General features: G+C 59.8%; 1 protein-coding gene across 3 annotated transcripts; it reads left to right on the top strand.

The window, feature by feature from the left end:
• Positions 1–1,820: 1,820 nt before the first annotated feature.
• PIK3R2 (phosphoinositide-3-kinase regulatory subunit 2) lies at positions 1,821–19,600 on the top strand. Of its 3 annotated transcripts, none has more exons than XM_080359440.1 (16): positions 1,821–1,926; positions 7,330–8,057; positions 11,303–11,395; positions 11,860–11,922; positions 12,677–12,808; positions 12,945–13,146; positions 13,258–13,343; positions 13,796–13,901; positions 14,006–14,104; positions 14,214–14,394; positions 14,596–14,721; positions 14,844–14,986; positions 15,175–15,351; positions 15,611–15,682; positions 16,121–16,291; positions 17,019–19,600. In XM_080359440.1, the coding sequence occupies exons 2-16, from the start codon at positions 7,718–7,720 to the stop codon at positions 17,209–17,211; spliced, it is 2,184 nt and encodes a 727-aa protein (XP_080215566.1). In that variant the 5' UTR covers positions 1,821–1,926; positions 7,330–7,717; the 3' UTR covers positions 17,212–19,600. The 3 variants fall into 3 exon arrangements, with proteins under 3 accessions (XP_080215566.1, XP_080215568.1, XP_080215567.1); XM_080359442.1 differs by having other exon boundaries at positions 16,121–16,177; XM_080359441.1 differs by lacking the exon at positions 11,860–11,922.
• Positions 19,601–19,943: the final 343 nt, after the last annotated feature.

Here is a 19,943-nt window from a genome sequence, read left to right on the forward strand (position 1 = left end):
CTTTTATTCGGAGCCTTTTGGAGCCGCTCGTCTCCAGCAGCTCAGGAAAAGCAAAGGCGGCCCCATGGGGTCAGCAAGCGGATTTGAATATAAATGGGATTTTGGGGTCGGTTTTCGCTCTTTGCGTCTCTTCTGCCACCTCATCCCGCGGTGTCCGTCGGTCCGTGCAGACAGACACCCATCAAAAGCCAATATTTCTTTAAAAAAACCAACAAGCAAATAACCACCCACCCACCCAGCAAGAGCCTGTGCTGCTGCTTCATCTGTAATTCGGAAATTTCACCCCCCTCTTTCCCTTGTCGCTTTTTATCCAACAAACTACGACTCAGCCCAGCATTTCCCCCCCATTTCTACTGTTTTCTAGGATATAAACGTTTCCATTTGATAACGCATGTACTGGCTTGGCCCCCATGGCCACGTTTTACCGCCCCGGTGCTTTGGGCACCGTCCTGGCAATGGGGGGGACTGTCCCCAATTTGCCGACCCCCTGGTGCCACCGGGCATCACCGTGCCGCCGCCAACAGGTGCATTTTCAACCCCAAAGCAGCCGGTGGCTTTTTCAGTCGCGTGTTGGATCATTTTGTGCGCGTGTGGTTTGTGCCACGCTCCGGATCCTGCTCCCCCCCGTTAAACCGGTGTCGTTGAACCCCCAAAAATGAGCGGCCGTAGCCACTCGGTGTTCCCTTTGCTTCTTCGTCCGTTTTCTGTATGAAGGTCTCAGGAGGGCAGTGGGATTTGAGGGGGACGCTGGGCACCCCCTGCCCGCCAGGAGCTCGGCCACGCACTGGCAGCTTGGATACGGCAGGAAAGCTATTTTTTTAATGGAAAATGTCTTCTAAAGCAAGGGGACCGCGTCTTCCCGCGCAGCGCCAGCTTCGTTCTGCCTCCGGGGTGTTTGATGTCGTATTAAAATTGTTCCACTGGCTGAGCCCTGATGTGGTATCTGCAGCCCGGAGGGTTTGGGGCGGGTGGGGGATGGCGAGGGGTGATGGGGGCCGGAGCTGGGCTGGGGGTACCCGGTGCGGTACCCGGTGTAGTGCCCTGTGTCTGCAGTGCTCGGTGCAGCCCCGGTGCTCGGTGCAATGCCCGGTGCAGTCCTGGTACCCGATGGAGTCCCGGTGCCCGGTGCAATGCCCAGTGCAGTCCCGGTACCAGATGCAATGCCCGGTGCAGACCCCGTGCCCGATGCAGTCCCGGTGCCCGGCGCAATGCCCGGTGCAGTTCCGGTACCAGATGCAATGCCCGATGCAGTCCCGGCTCCCGGTACAGTGCCCGATGCAGTCCCGGTACAATGCCCGATGCAGTCCCGGTACCCGTTGCATTCCCGGTTCCCGGTACTATGCCCGGTGCAGTCCCGGTACCTGTTGCAGTCCCGGCTCCCGGTACAATGCCCGATGCAGTCCCGGTACAATGCCCGGTGCAGTCCCGGTACCCGTTGCATTCCCGGCTCCCGATACTATGCCCGGTGCAGTCCCGGTACAATGCCCGATGCAGTCCCGGTACCCGTTGCAGTCCCGGCTCCCGGTACAATGCCCGGTGCAGTCCCGGTACAATGCCCGATGCAGTCCCGGCACTATGCCCGGTGCAGTCCCGGTACAATGCCCGGTGCAGTCCCGGTACAATGCCCGGTGCAGTCCCGGTGCCCGCTCCGCGGTCCCGTCCCGCCGCCAGGAGGCGCCGCCGCGCTCCGCCAACCACTCGGCTCCTTCCGGGCGAGGGGCGTGGTCCCGAGCGCGGCCGGCGGCCGGGGGAAGGGGCGGGGCCAGCGTGTCTTCGGAGAGATTCGTTCCTCTCCGGCATCTGTCGGGTATTTCCGGGGCGGGTTCGGGCCGTTCCGGCGGTGTTCGGGCCCTTTCCCAGGCTGCCCCGGGCTCGGAGGTCGGAGCGGGCTGGAGCCGAGCGGCGGCGGATGGGGCCGGAGCAGAGGTGGGACGGGACCGGGACCGGGACCGGGACCGGGACCGGGACCGGGACCAGGACTGGGGGAGAGGGGAGGCGGGAGGCCGGGGTGGGAGCCAGACCCAGGGCCTGGCGCGGGGACTCGCGGTGAGCGCGGCCCCTCAGCGTGAGGCGCCCCGGGGGCCCTGCCGAGGCCGTGCCCCGGCCCCGGGGGCTGCACCGGGACTGTCCCCGTCCCTCTCCCGGTGCTGCCAGCGCAGTGTCACCCCCCCAGGGCTGTGCCACCCCAGGGCTGGCCCTGTCCCCCTCTCCCCGAAGCGCCAGGGCAGGTCCCCTGTGTCCCCTGGATGGTGGGCACCTCAGTGCCATTCCCATGCAGTGGTGCCAGTGCAGGGACCTCCCCCTTGGTAGGGTCCCCCCCTCATTGTTGAGGTCCCAGGCACCCCCTGGGGGTGACAAAGCCCCTGTCAGGGCTCCATCCTGGGCTGGGGACTTGTCCCCACCGCGGTTCTGCCCCAGCAGATGGGGGCTGGGTGACCCAGGGGTGCCCCTGCCCAGCCAGGGTGGCTGTGGCTTTGCTGGCTCCAGTTGTCCCCAAACCCTGGCTCTGGGACAGTGACCAGCCCCTCTTGGTGCCCCGCGTCCCTCCCAATCCTGGGGATGTTTCCCGACCCCTTTGAAGAGGAGCTTCCCGTGGTCACGTACATCCACTTTGAGGCTCTGTGTTCAATAGGAAATAAAACCGGGGGGGAGAAACCTGTTTAAAATGAGAGCTGCGAAAAGTACCACCAGGATTGCGCCTTTCGGCACCCGGCGTGGCGGGGGAACAGCCGCCTCTCCTCCCCGGTAAAGCCAGGCTTTTATTTCCCAAGCCACTCTCTGAGCCACTGGGGAACTGGCCCTGTGACTTTCTCTGTGAGAGCGAGAGAATGGAGACAGCTGAGTAAATATAGCCTAAATCACTGCTTTCCTGGCCATTCCCCCGCCCTGCGGAGGGCTGGCGTGTCCCCGAGGCTGGGTTGGCCTCTGCTCTACTCATCGGCTCCTCCATGATGTGGGAAAGTCCAAGCGATGGTTTGGTTTTCTTTGGTGACTCTTTTCTCTGACGTGGGCAGATCGTGCTTCGATCTGCCCGTGCGGTTCGCGGCGAGGCTCCGGTCTCCCATCGCTGCCCCCAAAAATCTCCGTTTTTAACTCGCTGGAACGTGGTTTTCGGCACAACGGGGAAATCCTTTACCGCTCGCAATTGGGTCTCGCTGGACAAAGGCGCCGGGTTGGAAGAGGAGCCGCGGCTGAGCTGGAACGGTTCGCGGAGCCAGTTTGGAGCCGTGTCAGAGCGCCGGCACTTCGCTCCCAGCGCTGCGGTGTGTTTACAATGAAAAAAAAGGAGTATTTATAATATCGAGAGCTCTTTTAATTCCTCTGGGAATATCTGGAGCCACAGCTTGGAGCTAAAGTAGCCAAGAAATGGAAGATAAAAAGCAAACAGAGGAAGGGACAGCGGGTTTCTCAAGTTGGAAGGTCTTGCCTCTCTCAACCAATACCCAAAATGTGTTGGCCTGCGAACGTGATTGCTGTAGAGCTGCTAAAAAATCAGCGTAGGAATCCCATATACCCCAGGGAATGTGATTCTAAGCAGATAAGTTAGCAACAGCAGTTGGTTTTTTTAAAACTGTAATTTTTGAGGGAAGTAGCCAGAACATTGGGGTTATTTCTGATTTAAAAAGTCCCTAAGCCCAGCCTGTGAATGCTCTGAAATGGAAGTAGTTCTCTCTCAGAAATGAGGAAGGTATCGGTTATCCCGAGGATTTATGAGGCTCCTCAGGTCCCTGCTCGCCATAACATTTAGTTCTTGAGTGGAAATGTTGGAGATACTCCTTCATTGCCTTGGGCTTCAGTGAATAAAGTGAAGTATTCAATGAAATCCAAGGCTGAGCAGTCAGTGCTCCATGTCCCTGGTGGGGGTGGTTGCATGGGGAGTGTTTCTTGGTGAGAAAAGAGGTAAAACCAGCCTAATCTGTCCCAAATTATACAGTGGGGTTCGCAAGCTCTCAGCCCAGCTGTGCGGAGCGGGAGGACTCAGTGCAGCAGCAGTTGTCACCACAGGGCATGATGTGGCATGCGGTGCCGTGTCCATTTTCATTTCCATGCCCAGTTGCGTTGTCCCATTTTCTGTCTTTTTTTAATTAAAGGAAAAGTTTGTTCTCATTGCAGCCCATTAACATGTAGCGTTTTACAGCTCAAAACTTGATTTGGTGGCGTTTTGGTCGCTAAGGGTTTGATGTAACTTGGGAAGATTTGAGCTGTTTAGATTGTTGTAAGCATATTCTTCTTTAAAAATATTTGTATGCGTTCTTTCGCCTCACTGGAGGGAAAGTAATTCTCAGTTTGGCTTTGAACTTTGAACTGCACTTGGAACTGGGGTAAAAAGCACAGGAACCACATTTAAAACGTTAAGATGCTTTTATTTATGCGCTGGGCGCGCACAAAAAAAGGCTTGTAATGTGTTTTTTGTTTCAGGCCCATGTATTAAACAAAGCAAGTATTGACAGCAGTTAATGAATCGAGGGATTGTTCCTGGGCGCTGAGATAGATTTACCAAAGGTATTTAGATGTCTGATGCATGGGGTTTTTCTTGCAGCGAGCGCTCGCCAGCGCGGACGCACCAGGTTCTTCTCCGAGAGCGGAGCTGGAGCCCGGCCCGGCTGGAATCTTTTGGCAACGGGCGTGCAGAGCCCCCGCTCGCGCTCCGCTTCCAGCCGACACGCTCCTGCCTGTCCCCGGCTCTCCCTCCTGCCTTTCCCGACTTGCCTTCCCTGCAGAAAGCTGGTTTGTAGGGGTTTGGGAAGCGCCTGTTCTCCCTCCCCAAAGACGTGCAGGCTGCTTTTCAGGGGTTGCGGAGCCTTCCTGCCGTCCCACGTGCACACATGGGTCTGGGAAACCACTGGCTGGGTCTGTGGTGGGACAGAGGGACAAGTGTTTCCCCTGGAGGGGACAGTGGGTTTTGCCATGTGGATTTGGCTTTCGCGGGGGGCTCCTCACCCGTGTTCTGGCTTTAAATTCTCTGTAATTTTTCATTTTCCCCAGTGACCTGCTGGGCCATGGAGAGCAGAGAGGGCACAGAGCTGCATCTGTGTTCCTACCGCAGGGGAGGAAGCTGGAAGGAGTCATAGAATCATAGAATAAACCTTAGAGATCATCTTATCCCAGCCCTGCCATGAGCAGGGACATCTTCACCAGCTCAGGTTGCTCAGACCCCGTCCAGCCTGGCCTGGGATGTCTCCAGGGATGGTTCATCCACCACCTCTCTGGCCAACCTGGGCCAGGCTCTCACCACCCTCGGTGCCAAAAATGTCTTATGTCCAGCCTGAATGTCAGAGCAGAAGCTGCAGGACCTGCTCTTTGGAGAGACTCGCTGCTCCAGGGCAACTCTCTCCTCTTCCCACCCTTCCATGCAGGTTTTAAAGAAGCTACTGAACAAGTTCACCAGGGCTCAGTGCTTTGTGCTTCCAGCCTTGTCGGAGGCACCGGGGAGCACTGACTGCGCTGGGTTTGGGCTCTGGGTGCAATTACAGGGTCTGTCGGACCCTGACAAGCAGCGTCTAGAGGGGCAAGGAGCCTGCTTGTAAGTCTCTCTTTATATTCTGGATGATGAAGTAATATTTTCCTGGATGGAGCTGGTCTGGTCGGGGAAGTGCCATCTCTGGCTCTGTGGGGATGTGCCGCTTCTCTTGCAAATACCTCATCCCCAGGGTCTCCCCGTGAGTCCTGCAGCTTCATGTCGCTCCGGGAGCTCCGGGAAAACCCTCCAGCGACCCAAATCAAGCTTGATCCTGTTCCTCACCCGCCGAATCCTGCCTGCGAGCGTCCTGCATCCCCGCAGGCAGCGCCTGCTCCTTCGTGGCACAGCAAACCCAGCCGGGACGCTTGCCTGAGCAACGAGCGCGGGCCCTGGCTGCTGCACGGGTTTTATGCGCCATGGCCTCTTTTGTGCCTTTTTTTATTAAGAGAAGGAGCCCGCAGCATGGCGAGCTGGCTGCAGAGAGGCAAAATTGGCTCCTCATGGCAGATTTGCACCGATTTGGGGCTTTCTGGCAGCGCGCGGGGGTAGGAACGTGCCGGAGGGACAAGGGGCTTTGGAGCCCATGTGAACTCTTAATGTCTCGCTGGCCGGGGAGGTTTTATTTTGAAATAGCGCAGATCCCGGCGTTAGTGCCTCTCGCGGAGTCCAGCCAGCGGTCGGAGCGGCTTTGGCTTTGGCCCCGCTGGGAAAGGTGCCCGGGCTCTCTGCGCCTCCCTCCCGCAGCCCTGAAAAGCTCCTTCCTGCTCGCTAATAGTTTGCAGATGAGACTCGAAAGTTTGAGCCGGGTTGGGTGGGTTTGGGGCCAAAACGCCTCAAAGCGTTAAGACGACCCGCGGAGTTTCTCGGGGTGTCCCTGGGGTTTGGCTCCACCAGTTCCCCCAGGCCCGGCTTGGCTGGGAGAACTGGGGTTTGCCCGGGGGAAGTGGAAAACTGGCCGGTGCAACCGGGAGGGGATGGGAAAAAAAGGCTGTGCCCGGCTGGTGGGAATGCCCCAACTCATCCATCCCTTCAACAACATGTTATAACCCAGGTTTGGGGTTTTTTTTGGTGGATTTTTGGGCAGGGCAGGCAGCTTATTCTTCAGTTTCTCTCCGAATAGCTGAAAGGCAGTTAGCAGCTTTAAGCAGACTTGAAGGCTTCTTGAAGGTTATTTTCACTCGTCTCGCCTCCGTTGCTGCGAGCGGAGCCCGTGCCCGCACTTGATGCTGCTGCTGCCTTTGAAAGGTTCAAAAATGTACTTTGCTCAGAGCGAAGCTTTGAAGTGCTGCTCTGTGGGAATGGCAAAGGCACCTCGAAAGCCGGGTGCCGAGAGCTCGGTTAACCTGCGTTTGCGGGCAGCTACCTTCAGAAGATGACTTTGCGCACGGGGGAGATGTAAAGGTGACTTGTGAAATCGAATCGATGTAGCAAGAAAAGGTTAAATCTGTTTGTTTTGCTCCTATTCAAGGCCTCCAGCTGGTGGTTGCGGGGGTCACCCTTTTCTCTGTGCAGAAGTTCCTGTGTAAAAAGGCTTTTTTGTCCCGTTTGTTGTCTTGTTTGCATAAGTGCTGCGAGGAGGGTGAGCTGGAGAAGGAGTGGAAGCTCTTTGAGCTGCAGGGCCAGCGCTGGCTTGGAGCAGGGAGGAGGTGACATTCCTGCACGCGGCTCCTCGCTCGCTTTTTTGGGAGCGTAAATTGGAATTAAGCATCTCCTGGTTGGGTCCACGGCTCAGCAGCAGCTGGTGGGGAGGAGAGAAGCGCTTCCCGCCACTCCCAGCTGCTCGGATGAACCCCTAGTTCAAACCTTGGCGTCTTGGGGGGGTTTTGGGTGTCTGACTGTGCAGTGACAGGTGGTTCTTCTCTTCGCAGGCGCTGAGAAGGGAGACGGAGCACGTCACGCTGTTCCAGGCTGGAATCGCACCGTGGTTTTACCCCCCAGACTCCAAGAAACCTGCTTCTTTTTCAGCGAAGCGGACCCTGATCTCCCGTTTCTCCGCTGCATGCCCGCTCACAAGTGCTGGATTATGTTTGTCTCCTTCTCCCTTTGCTCCATAATTTGGCTGAATCGCGGTTTCAAGCTCAGGAAAAGGGGCTGCACCTAAGCGTGCCCGGACACCCAGACCAAGCTCCTGCGGTGCTGGTTCACGTCGAGACGTTCGGAGCGCCGATGGGGGAGAGCTGCCTCTGAAATCCCTCCTTTCGCACCCAAAACCACGCCGCCTCGCCGTTCAGAGCCTGTCTCCCCGCCGCAGAGAGGATGGGCAGCACCGATGGGTTCCAGTACCGCGCGCTCTACTCCTACCGCAAGGAACGCGAGGAGGACATCGATCTGCTGCCCGGGGACATCCTGGTGGTCAGCAAGGGGGCCCTGCAAGCCTTGGGCTTCAAAGACGGGGATGAGCAGACCCCTAATCAGATCGGGTGGATCTTGGGCGTTAATGAGCGGACCAAGCAGAAGGGGGACTTTCCCGGCACGTATGTGGAGTACGTGGGGCCCGTGAAGATCTCGGTCCCTTCTCACCGGCCGCGGGTGCAGAGACCCCTCCCCGCCACGCCGGGGGCTGGCGGGGGCCGCTTGCCGGAGGCTCTGGAGCAAGGTAAGCGCTGCCGTGGGCCGGGTTGCTCCAAGACGTCCCCACTCACAGCGTGTGGCCGATGAGGGGGTGTTGGTGGCTTTGCAGGACGGCGGTGAAGCCCTTGGCTTGGCAGCAGCCTGGGGGGCAGAATCGCAGAGTGGTTTGGGTTGGAAGGGACCCTCCAAACTCATCTAGTCCAGCCCATGACAGGGACATCGTCACCAGCTCAGGGTGCTCAGAGCCCCGTCCAGCCTGGCCTGGGGTGTCTCAGGGATGGTTCATCCACCACCTCTCTGGCCAACCTGGGCCAGGCTCTCACCACCCTCAGGGCCAACAATTCCTTCCTCATGTCTCAGTTTTGGGCTCACGCTTAGAGAAAAAAGCACATTGTCCCTCCAGCTTCTTGGAGCGAGCCTTGCCCCGCTCCTTGTTACCGCTCCAGGATCCTTCTCCCTCTCTGGTCTGTGACCAGCCAGGATCCCTGCGGTCCTTGGACCCTCTCCCTGCTCTGCTGAGGGTTTTGCTCCTCTCCCTCCCTTTAGGAACAACTCCTGACCTCTCCCAACCACCTCCCTGCCTCCGGAGCGCCCGGGGGCGTCGCTCCGTGCCAAGAGCCGCTCGGCCCCGCTGAGACACGCAATTAACTTGTCTCTGGGCAAAGAGGAGAAGAGTCAGGCTCTAAAAGAGAACTTCTGAGAACTGGAGCTAATTGCTTCTCTGCCTGGCACCCGGCCCTTCCCGCGGATCGCAGAGCTCGCGGCTGATCCCGGCCGGCGCTGGGCTTGGGACCGACCTTCTTCTTTCCTGTGTTTTTGTGTTTTTAAATTGTACAGGCCCTGTGGCGTGGGCTCAGCAGGCTCTATGTGCCCTGAGATGGCAAACGGGCGTTTCGCTGCCTTTGCTCCTCCTGCACCTTGCAGAGCACCTTGAACTGGTGTGTACTGGGGGAGCGGGGTCAGCGGAGGAGCTGACGGGGATCAGAACGCACTCCCGCTCCTCCCCGTCCCATCAGGTGCTTCAGGCTGTGTGGAACGTCTCTGGGGTCTTAAGGCATAAGAGGGAGACCCGGTTCTGAACTTGGGGTGCCGGGGCTGTGTCTGCAGCCCCCCAGAGGTGCCCCCCATCCTCCCGCTCCCACAGCTGGAGGGGCAGCCCCGGGAAATGTCTCCGCAGGGTGGGAAGGCGGCCGGGCCGTGGGTTTGGGTTGGCAGCAAGAGCTGCTGTCCTGAGTCATCCTGCTCACAACCTGCCTTTCCAAGAAAGCCGCTTCTCCCGGGAGCCGGGGGCACGCTCTGCGGTGGGTGATGTGCCACCCGTGCCCGCGTCCAGCCCCGCGCTCCCTCGGGGGCTGCGTTTACTGGATTTGTGCCTTCGTGGGCTCCCTCCTCCTCCTCGTCTCCAGCGGAGTTTGGCGGGGGCGTGTTTGGGTGGTCAGAGCCGTCGCCCTGAGCAGGGGTGGGGATCTCAGGGGTGTGGAAGGAGATACGTGCCAAAGCGCCCCACACGCACAAAATACAAGGTTGGGAAAGAAACCCAAAACCGGCCAGTCTGCGCCCTGCACAGGGATGGAGCAGAGAGGGGATCGTGTACCAGGACCCCCCAGGGGGGTGTCAGCCTTGTCCCCATCCCTCGTGGGTCCATCCCCACAGCTGGGGTGACAATTCAAACCTCAAAGGCCATTTTAGCGCTGGGATGCTGGTGGGGAGATGCATTTTTGCGACTGAGAAACTATATTTAAGCCAAGCCTGTGTTATTTCTTCGCGGTCTGCACTTTGGGAGGTGCAGGGGTGTCTCCTGGCTGCCCTGCGGAGCTCAGAGCTGGTGGCATTTCTGCCCTGTTGTCCCATCCTAGCTGACGGGGGCTATGAACTCCCCGGTGTCACACACGGAGCAGGGACAATGCCACGATTGCCACCCAGCCCTGGAGCGGCACCGTCCTCGCGGAGCAGCCAGAACCCAACGCTTTCTGCCCGCAGATTTACGAGCTGCCAGGCTTTGCCTTCCGTCGAGAACACGAGCGGAAAATGCGGCTGGGAACTATTTCCGCAGCTGCCCCGGCCGTGCTGTGAGCAGCCTTGTTCGCGGCGGCCTGGCCGGCTCCGCCACAGCCTCTCTCCTTTTATTTTATATATATTTTTTTTACAAAAAGGCGAGCTGCTGCCTGCTGAAGCAGCACATTCCCGGCCGGGCCACGTGTGCAGCACCACTATTTATTCTCCTTTCAGCCCTTCCCCAAGGGGTCAGGCGCGGAGCTGCCAGCCTGGCACCTCGCCTGCAGCTTCCCCAGCACCATGCCGGGTCCCTTCCCGTGCCCGGGGGCTCTTTCTGGTGACAATTTTAGCCCCCTCCAAACAACACAAGAACTGCCCCTCTGCTCCTCAGCACCCACACGAGCTGCTGCATTTCCCCGTGGGTGCTCCAGAATTGCTGTGAGACCACACCGGGCGCCTTGGGGTCAGATCTGTGACAACAGAGCCGTGTTTCGCAACGGGGAGCAGCCTTTTTGTGCGTGTGGAGCGTCCCGGGTGTCCTCGCCCACCGAAGGCTCCCCGGGGTCTGCCTGGTCCTGTGGACGAGCCCGGAGGAGCCTCCTGCACCGGCTGGTGCTTAATTAGAAGAAAAACGGGGCTCTGGCGCGGCTCATCCTTTGGCAAGCCTCCCGCTGGCAGCTGCTCGCCCAGGCCTGCGTGTTCCTGCCCTGGCATGTGTCACCCTCCGGCACAACGTGCCCGGCGCTGGGACATCGTGATCTCCTGGAGGTGACAGCAAAATGCCAGATGTAACTGTGGATCCCCCCAGGAATAGTGGGGGGGACCCCCTGTCCCATGTCTGTGCCCCATAACAGCAGGGGAGGCTGAGGGCTGGTTTCCATGTTAAACGAGCAATCGAGGGCAGGAATTTGCTGACACGGCGTTCTGCTGGATTAATCGCGGCGCAGCGCCGCCAGCGAGCTCCCTGGCCCCGCTCCACCGGCCCCGGGCAGGGAGCGAACCCAGGGACACAGCAGCAGGGATCCCCCAAACCCACCCCATCGGGGGCTCAGAGCAAAGCCGGGCTTAACCAGCACCATACGGGTTTCTGAGCCGGTTTATGGGTTCCCCACAGCCTCCGTGCAGTGTTTGCGTGGGCTGTGGCCTTGTGGCTGTGGCTTTTCTTCCCTCTTGGACACCAGTGTTGGGACTGGCATTGGTTGTTTGTACCCCAGCCCATCTTGGGGGACTGAGTGGGCTCTGACCCCCTTCTCTCCCTCTTTTCTCCCCCTCCAGCATCTCCTCTCCCGGATTTGCAAGACCAGTTCAGCCCTCCGGAGCTCGCGCCGCCGCTGCTGGTGAAACTGGTGGAAGCTATTGAGAAGAAAGGTAAGGGGAGATGCTGAGCACCCCCCAAAATGAGCACTGAGGAGCTGAGACCCCCCAAAACTCTCCAGGAAGGGCAGAAGGGAAGGCAGCTGTCTTTAAAAGCAGTTGGCTTTGGATGGAGCTCCGTGGGGGACACTGGATGCAGCTGCTTGCAGGAATGGGGGTGGGGGGGTCTCTGCTCCCCCCTGAATTGAGTTGCGGTTCCCCAAGATTGGGCTCAACCCGTCCTGCAGAGACGTGGGGGTGCTGGGTCTGCACCCTGGCTGGGTGCTGGGGTTTGGAAAACACTTCCAGGAGAAACGGGGCCACTAACCCAGGTGTCCTGGGGGCTGCGGGAGGTCGGTTCAGACACCGGTTAGCCGTGCCGTAGCCATTGCCCGGCCGGCACAGGGCTGGCACCAAACCAGTACGTGCGCTGGGAGCCGCGGGGCACGCCGCTAACAGCAGCGTCCTCCCTCCCGCAGGGTTAGACAGCGAGATGTTGTACAGGACATCTGGCTCCGAACTGCGGCAAGCGCTGCGAACCGGTAAGAACCAGCTCGGCGCGGGGAGGAGGCGAATCCGCTCAGATGGAGGAGATTAGGGGACGTGACAGCGCCAGTGCTAATGCAATCCAGGCAGTTCCTGGCTCCCGGCACCGCTGCCGTGGGGCTGGGATGGCCCCACAGGTCCCCGTCTTATGTGGAAGGGACAGGATGGGGGGATGAGAGGAAACGGCCTCAAGTTGCGCCAGGGGAGGTTGAGGTTGGATGTGGGAACAATTTCTTCCCCAAAGGGCTGTGGGGCATTGGAACAGGCTGCCCAGGGCAGTGCTGGAGTCACCATCCCTGGAGGGCTGGACAGACGGACATGAGGTTCTCAGGACATGGGGCAGGGACAGGGGTGGGGGAACGGTTGGACTTGATGATCCTGAGGGGCTTTTCCAACCAAAATGATTCTGTGAAAGGGATGTGGCGCCAGCTCAGAGACTCGCAGCCCAACAAGCGAACCCCTGCGCTTGTGTCCGGCTGCTCTCGGGGTGCCAATGGGCTGGCGGGGGTTTCTCTTGCTCTATCACACCACAAATGAGCAGGGGAGGATGTTTCAGCTCAGCTTGTTGGCTGGAGCTGCAGCTCCACTCTACCGGGCGCCTCATGTCTGGGGTGCAGGGGGGCACTTCCAGGCATCCTCCATGTCCCCAGGTGGTGTGACGGTCACTGGGACTGGTGCCGGCAGCACCAGAACTGCTGTTTGGTGCCCAGTGCTGGCCCCACCACCCATGGGACATCTCTGACCCCACAGATTGGACCCTGGGCGACCTGGAGCCCTTCGACGTGCACTCCCTGGGCGAAGCGCTGCGGGGTTACCTGCAGGACCTGCCGTCCCCTGTGGTGCCGGTGGCCGTGCACGGGGACATCCTGCGTGTCCTGCAGGGTAAGAGCTTCGGGAATGGGCAGCTGGGTGGGACAAACACATTTGGGGTGTTACAGTAATTCCTGCGGCTGTGGGGGCTGTGTGACAGAGACACAAATGGTACCGGCTCCTCCATCATGTCGTCTTCTCTCCCCAGAGATCCCCCAGCCCGAGAATTGCCGGAAGCAGCTGATGCTGGCCCTGGAGTCGCCTGCGGTCCCGCTGCAGAACACGCTCACCCTGCAGTTCCTGCTCCGGCATCTGGGGAAGGTATCGCAGCAAGCCGAGAGCAACAACCTCCACCCTCGGGCCCTGGGCGAGATTTTCGGGCCCCTGCTCCTCCGGCTGCCCGGCGCCAGGTACGGCAGGCTCTGTGCTGGGATGGAGCAGGCGACACAGGGGTCAGGCATGGGAGGAATTCCCAATTCTCCCCAACAACCACTGATCTCGGCTCCTCTCTCTCTCTGCAGCCCGGAGCTGAGCCCTGACTTCTCCGTGCTCTTCCTGGAGATACTTCTGCAGACGAAGGAGTTGGAGCCAGAGCAGTTGCCTCCAGGTATTGATACCACAGAACAGTTTGGGTTGAAGGGACCTTCCCAGTGCCACCCCTGCCATGACAGGGACATCGTCACCAGCTCAGGGTGCTCAGAGCCCCGTCCAGCCTGGCCTGGGATGTCTCCAGGGATGGTTCATCCACCACCTCTCTGGCCAACCTGGGCCAGGCTCTCACCACTCTCAGTAGCAAAAAGACGCCCCTTCTTTGGGGCCCAAGGCGCTGGCGTTTGTGTTGCGTGGGTGTGGAGTCTCTGCCCCCACAAGCGGGTTGCAGAAAGCGTTTTTGTGCCCGGGGGCAGCTCAGAGTGTTCGGCTGCTGCTGTAGATGTGCCTGGAGCAGCTCCGGGCAGCGTGGTGGCCAAGGGGGCTTCCCAGAATGGTCACTGCGGGGAGGGTGACACTGAGGGAGCTGGGACGTGAGATCACCCTCCTCCTCCCCTCCTTCTCTTCCAGCTTTGCCTCCAAAACCTCCTAAGCCAAAGCCCAGCGCAGCCAGCTTGGCCAACGGGAACAGCGTGCCTTTGCAGGACGCCGAGTGGTACTGGGGGGACATTTCTCGGTAAGGGGGTGTCTGGCAGGTGACATTTGTGTGCTGCGTCCTTCCTGTTATGCCAGGGAGCTCTGCTGGCACCTCACAGGCCATGACGATCACGTTCCTTGCAGGGAGGAGGTGAACGAGAAGCTCCGGGACACGCCAGACGGTACCTTCTTAGTGCGCGACGCCTCCAGCAAGATCCAGGGAGAGTACACGCTCACGCTCAGGTGGGCACTGGGGTCCCCGAGAGCCTCCGCTGCTCTGAGAGGGAGTTGTCACCGCGTGTCCCATGTGTCAGGGTGGTGATCGGTGCCCTGTGTCCCCTCCCCGCTGCAGGAAGGGCGGCAATAACAAGCTGATCAAGATCTTTCACCGGGAAGGGAAATACGGCTTCTCTGAGCCCCTGACTTTCGGCTCGGTGGTGGAGCTCATCACCCATTACCGGCACGAGTCGCTTGCCCAGTATAACGCCAAACTGGACACCAGGCTGCTCTACCCCATCTCCAAGTACCAGCAGGTGAGGCCTGAGCTGCTGGGACACAACGGGGAGCGCAGCCCCAAGCAGGGGCCATTGCTCATCCATCTGTGGCAAGTAGCATCCCACTGCTTGCCCCATGCTGGGATGTCACTTTTTGGGGTGCTGGGGGTGGATTTTGTGGGAGCAGCTGCCTTGCCGAGGGGCAGGAGCAGGTTCTGAGTGACGCTGCGTATGCGGCAGGACCAAGTGGTGAAAGAAGACAGCGTGGAGGCCGTCGGGGAGCAACTGAAGGTCTATCACCAGCAGTACCAGGACAAGAGCTGGGAGTACGACCTGCTGTACGAGGAGTACACACGCACTTCACAGGTACCGCCACCCCCCGGGCCGCCCCCGCAGCCCCCGATCGCTGGGCCGGGGGGAGAAGGGATGAGAATGAGCAAAAACCTGCCCATCCTCCCTCCTTCCTCAGCCCTCCCCTCCCTTTCCAGGAGCTGCAGATGAAGAGGACGGCGATCGAGGCTTTCAACGAGACCATCAAGATCTTTGAGGAGCAGTGCCAGACGCAGGAGAAGTGCAGCAAGGAGTACATCGAGCGCTTCCGACGGGAGGGCAACGAGAAGGAGGTGCAACGGTGAGGACCGGGGGTGCCATGACCGGTTCTGGAAGGGGATGGGGGCTGGAAAGGACCGTCCTCAGCCCAGACGTGCGCAATCCTCGCCTCTCCAGCAGCATGCTGCGTGCTGAGCTGGCAGGCCGCCTCCTCTGCCTCCTCCACGCTGGCTTGCAGCCTAAACCCGCTTCTTTTCCCCCCCACACAAGGATCCTCATGAACTCGGAGAAACTCAAATCTCGCATCACGGAAATCCACGACAGCAAGATGAAGCTGGAGCAGGACCTGAAGAAACAAGCCTCGGAGAACCGGGAGATCGACAAACGCATGAACAGCCTCAAGCCAGACCTCATGCAGCTGCGCAAGCTCCGGGACCAATATTTGGTGTAAGTAATTCCTGCCCCCGCACAGGGCTGGAAATGGGGCCCTGCTGCCCCTCCAGCCCAGCCCGGGAGCTATTCAGCTGCTTCCTGGAGGGTTTTGGGGTTTGTAAAACCGGCTGGTGAGCTGCTGAGCCCTGCAGCGTGTGGCCTCGGGGCATGGCAGCCCCTCAAAGGGGACGGCTGCTGCCCTCTGGTGATGGCAGAGCAAGCGTTGGGGATCCGGGCACGGTGCCCGCGCTGAGCTCTGCCTGTCCCTCCCCAGGTGGCTGACGCAGAAAGGAGCCCGGCAGAAGAAGATCAACGAGTGGTTGGGCATCAAGAACGAGACGGAGGAGTGAGTGTCCCCGCTGACGCGGTGTGGGGTGGAATCAGAGAATCGTTTGGGTTGGGAAAGACCCTCGAGATCGAGCCCAACTGTTACCCCAACCCCAGGAATACTCCATATCCTGAGAACCTCATGTCCGTCTGTCCAGCCCTCCAGGGATGGTGACTCCAGCACTGCCCTGGGCAGCCTGTTCAATGCCCCGCAGCCCTTTGGGGAAGAAATTGTTCCCAATATCCAATCTAAACCTCCCCTGGCGTAACTTGAGGCCATTTCCTTTCATCCTCTCGGGATGTGGGGGCTGTGGGACCATGGGTCAGTCCCATCTCCCCACTAGGGAGCTGGGGATACCATCCCTACTGGAAGGGGTGACAGCATGTGGCAGAGGGGAGATGTGGGGGCCGTGTCCCCAAAGCGAGGGGGTCTGACCCTCCCTGCGCTCTGTTGCAGCCAATACTCCATGATGGACGACGAGGAGGAGCTGCCGCACCACGAGGAGCGGACGTGGTACGTGGGGAAGATCAACCGCTTGCAGGCGGAGGAGATGCTGTGCGGCAAACGAGACGGCACCTTCCTGATCCGCGAGAGCAGCCAGAAGGGATGTTACGCCTGCTCCGTGGTGTGAGTAACCCCTGCGCAGACCTGCCGGGACGCGCCGGGCACGGGCCGAGCTCCCACAGCGCTCTCCCGGTACCGGTACCAGGCTGGGGGTTGAAGGGATGGAGAGGAGGAGTAGCTGGAGGTGCTGGAGGATTAAAGGTTGACCATGAGCCGACAGTGTGGGCTCGTAGCCCAGAAATCACGTTGTATCTTGGGCTGCATGTGGAGGGAGGGGATTCTGTCCCCCTCTGGTGAGATCCCCGTCCCAGCTCTGGATCCTCAGCACAGGACACACATGGAGCTGCTGGAGAGGGTCCAGAGGAGCCCCAGGAATGATGTGAGGATGCTCTGCTGGGGACAGGCTGGGACAGCTGGGGGGTTCGGCTGGAGAACGAAAGAAGAGGAGAGGAAGGGAGAGGAGAAGAAGAGAAGAAAGAGGAAGAGAAGCTCCGGGGAGACCTTATTGCAGCCTTTCCGGACTTAAAAGGGGCTGATAAGAAAGATGGGGACAGACTTTTGAGCAGGGCCTGTTGTGACAGGACAAGGTTTTAAATTAAAAAAGGGGAGATTCAGGATGGATATAATGAAATTGTTGCCCTGAGGGTGGTGAGAGCCTGGCCCAGGTTCCCAGAGAGGTGGTGGATGAGCCATCCCCAGAGACATTGCTGCCAGCTCTGAGGTGACACCACCTGTGCTCTGCTGTCCCTGTCCCCCGTGCGCTGACCCGTACTCCCTTATCTCCCCACAGGGTGGACGGTGACACCAAGCACTGCGTGATCTACAAAACGGCCACGGGCTACGGGTTCGCCGAACCCTACAACCTCTACGCCTCCCTCAAGGACCTGGTCTTGCACTACAAGCACACGTCCCTGGTGCAGCACAATGACTCCCTGAATGTCACCCTGGCTCACCCCGTCCTGTCCCAGCCGCCGGCCAGATGAGCAGCCCGTGCACCACGCAAGAGCTGCCTCCAGCTTCTCCCCAGGGCGCTGCTTTCCGGCTCTGGACTCTCGCACCCTGTATAGTTCGAGTCTCTGTGCTCCTGCCCCTCCAGAGCCTCTGAGATGTCTGTGACCGTTCCTGGTGTCCCTTTTGGTCAGTAGCTTGAAACCCGTGTTGGCTGGTGGGACAAAAAGAACAGGCTGAGCTGTGGATTCTTCCAGCCTTTAGGAGGTGGGATCCAGTTGGGATTTGAGTCTCCGGGAGGCACACGCAGCCCACTCCTCTTCCCCGACCAGCAGGTCAGATCCTTTCTTGCAGGCAGGTCGTCCCGCTGTGCGGTGCCTTCCCAATTCCTCGGCGCGTGTCACCGTCCCCATGTCACCGCGGGATCCCTGCCTGGTGCCGGAGGAGGCTCAGCTGAGCGTGCGCATCTCCGCTCTCACTCCCCTCGGGGTTTTTGGTGGTGTTCGGTACGAGAGGTGCTGCTCCTCCGACTCATTTAGGAAGGAGAATCCCCATCCTCCATGGGACTTTTGGGCCGAGGTCTCTGCTCATGTCACGCTCCACCTCGCCGTCTTGTCCCCTGGTGTCACCGCCCCCGGAGCGTTGTTGTCCGGGTGTGGTTAAGCGACGAATCTCTCGTCCCAGTTGTGCCAACTAAGCTGTGAACCCCCCGTCGGTACCCGTGGTTTTCCCGGCAGAGTGCAGGGGATGCGCAGCTGGTCGTTTCACGCTTGTCTTCTGGTGAATCTTCGCAACTTTAACCTGTTGTAGCTCTGTAAATATCGTTCGGTTCCTAATCGCCTCCTTCCCTAGTCCTGGTTTTTGCTGAACTCCCGCAGGCGCCCAGCTGGGCTGTTCCAGACTCAGCTCCATGGGGCTGGAGGCGACACACACAATGAGCCCCCCCTGGAATGAAGGACCTGTGTGCCGCAGGAGGACAGTGTCTCCTGAGCGCCTAGAAATGTATATGCATGATGTGGAATTATGTATGCAAAGCACTTATAATCGTCAGTACTGTACGGGGAGCCGGGGTGACGGAGCCGCGGTCGCCGGCGCGGGTTTGGTGTGGTATTTTGGATACCGCTGAGGTCAGAGCGCTCGGGGGCAGCGGGGGGGCCCTGGAGGAGCTTCCCGAGTTGAGGCCACGGTGGTGTTTTCTCCGCTGGGTTATTTTGCCCGCCTGGTTGGGACAAAACGTCCGTGATCCTCTTGATTTGCCCGAGAGGCTCTTCCCTTCTGGTGGACACCGGAGCTTCTACTGCTTCCGCTCGATGTCACCGCCCCAGGGACCGCGCCGTCCCTTGTCCCCGCTCAGCGCTGCCGCGGGGCGCTCCCCGGATCCTTTTGCAGCTGCGCTTGCTGGAGCAAAACATCTTATCTGTGTCACTCGCGGCAGCTTCTCAGCCGCACAGACCCCGCTCCGCGCTGTGGTTTTGGCTCTGGTTTCCCGGTGTTCGGTGCCGTGACGCCGCGTTTGGCTTCGGGGATCGCTTGGAAGAAGCCGTCGGGGATGATTAAGGGAATGGTTCGGGCTCGGCCGCGTGAGAGGCGAGCGCACGTGTGCTGGGCAGGGCGGCCGCTGCTCAGCCCTGCGCACCCTCCCAGGGCTGGGGGGGCCCTTCCGACACCCCAAATCCCGCTGGGGGTTCCCAGCCTCTGCTGCTCCTGCCCCCCGTCCCAGCTTCTCCTCATGGTGGGTTTTTAACCCTTTCTGCTGAATTTTCCCCCCTTTCCCACCCAGAGCCTCTTGCACCCCAGGAGCACCGGGGGGTGACGGTCACACCGGCGCATCGTCCCGGCCCCACCGGGTGACACCGCTCGCGAGTCCCCTGCACAACGAGGAGGAAAACGCCCTTTCCAGGGCCTCATTCCCCGACTTGCCCCCCAAAACCCAACTTACTCCCCCATGCTCCGAACCCGCGCACCCCCCGCGGTCAGCTCCGTGTCATTGTCCCTTTGCTGCTTTCGCTCACGCTGACCCGAAGCTCCGCTTCGCTGCTTTGTGACCCCCAACCCCGTGTCCCCAAACCCGTGTCCTGTGGGTACAACGTGGCCGTTCCTGCTCCCCGGGGCACAACCTGGCCTTCGTCCCTTCGTGTCCCCCGTGTCACCGGTGGCTTTGTGCTCGGAGGGGACGTGGTGACTGCGTGGCTTTTAGTCCCTAAGTATCCGCAATAATCAGTAACTCGCCACCTGGGTTGTTCATTGCCAGCAGTAGTTCTCTCTGCTCTTCCTGTTGGTGTTCACTAACGTAAACCGGTCTTTGTTACGGTAAGAGGATTTGGTTTTGTATGGTACTTCAGCAGAAAAAGACAAAAAAACCACGAAAATGACCAAAAAAAGACACACAAAAAAAAAAGAGAAGAAATAAACAGAATTACTAAAGGGGCCGCGAGGATTCCTGTGGGTGTTGCGCCAATGGGGCTCGTCCTGTGTCCTGGGCTGGGCGCAGGATGTGACCTATTGCCTGGGGAGCTGGGACAGGTGGGGACTGTCCCCGTACAGGGAGGTGGCAGCACAGGGAGGTGGCACCGAAGCCTGAGGGGCAAGGAACAGCCGGAACGGCGGCTGAACCCGGCGGGGAAGTACAAGGTTCAGTGTTCAGCCCCAGCCATGAGCACAGGGGGATTTCAGGCAGCACTGAATCCCCTGGGGGTTCCATAGAGGTCTGGGGGGGTCCCACACAGAGTCACCTCCCTGCCCGTTCGGAGCCGCTGAGCACGGTGTT

The sequence above is a fragment of the Nesoenas mayeri genome (assembly GCF_963082525.1).
Source record: "Nesoenas mayeri genome assembly, chromosome: 25".
Lineage (NCBI taxonomy): Eukaryota > Metazoa > Chordata > Aves > Columbiformes > Columbidae > Nesoenas > Nesoenas mayeri.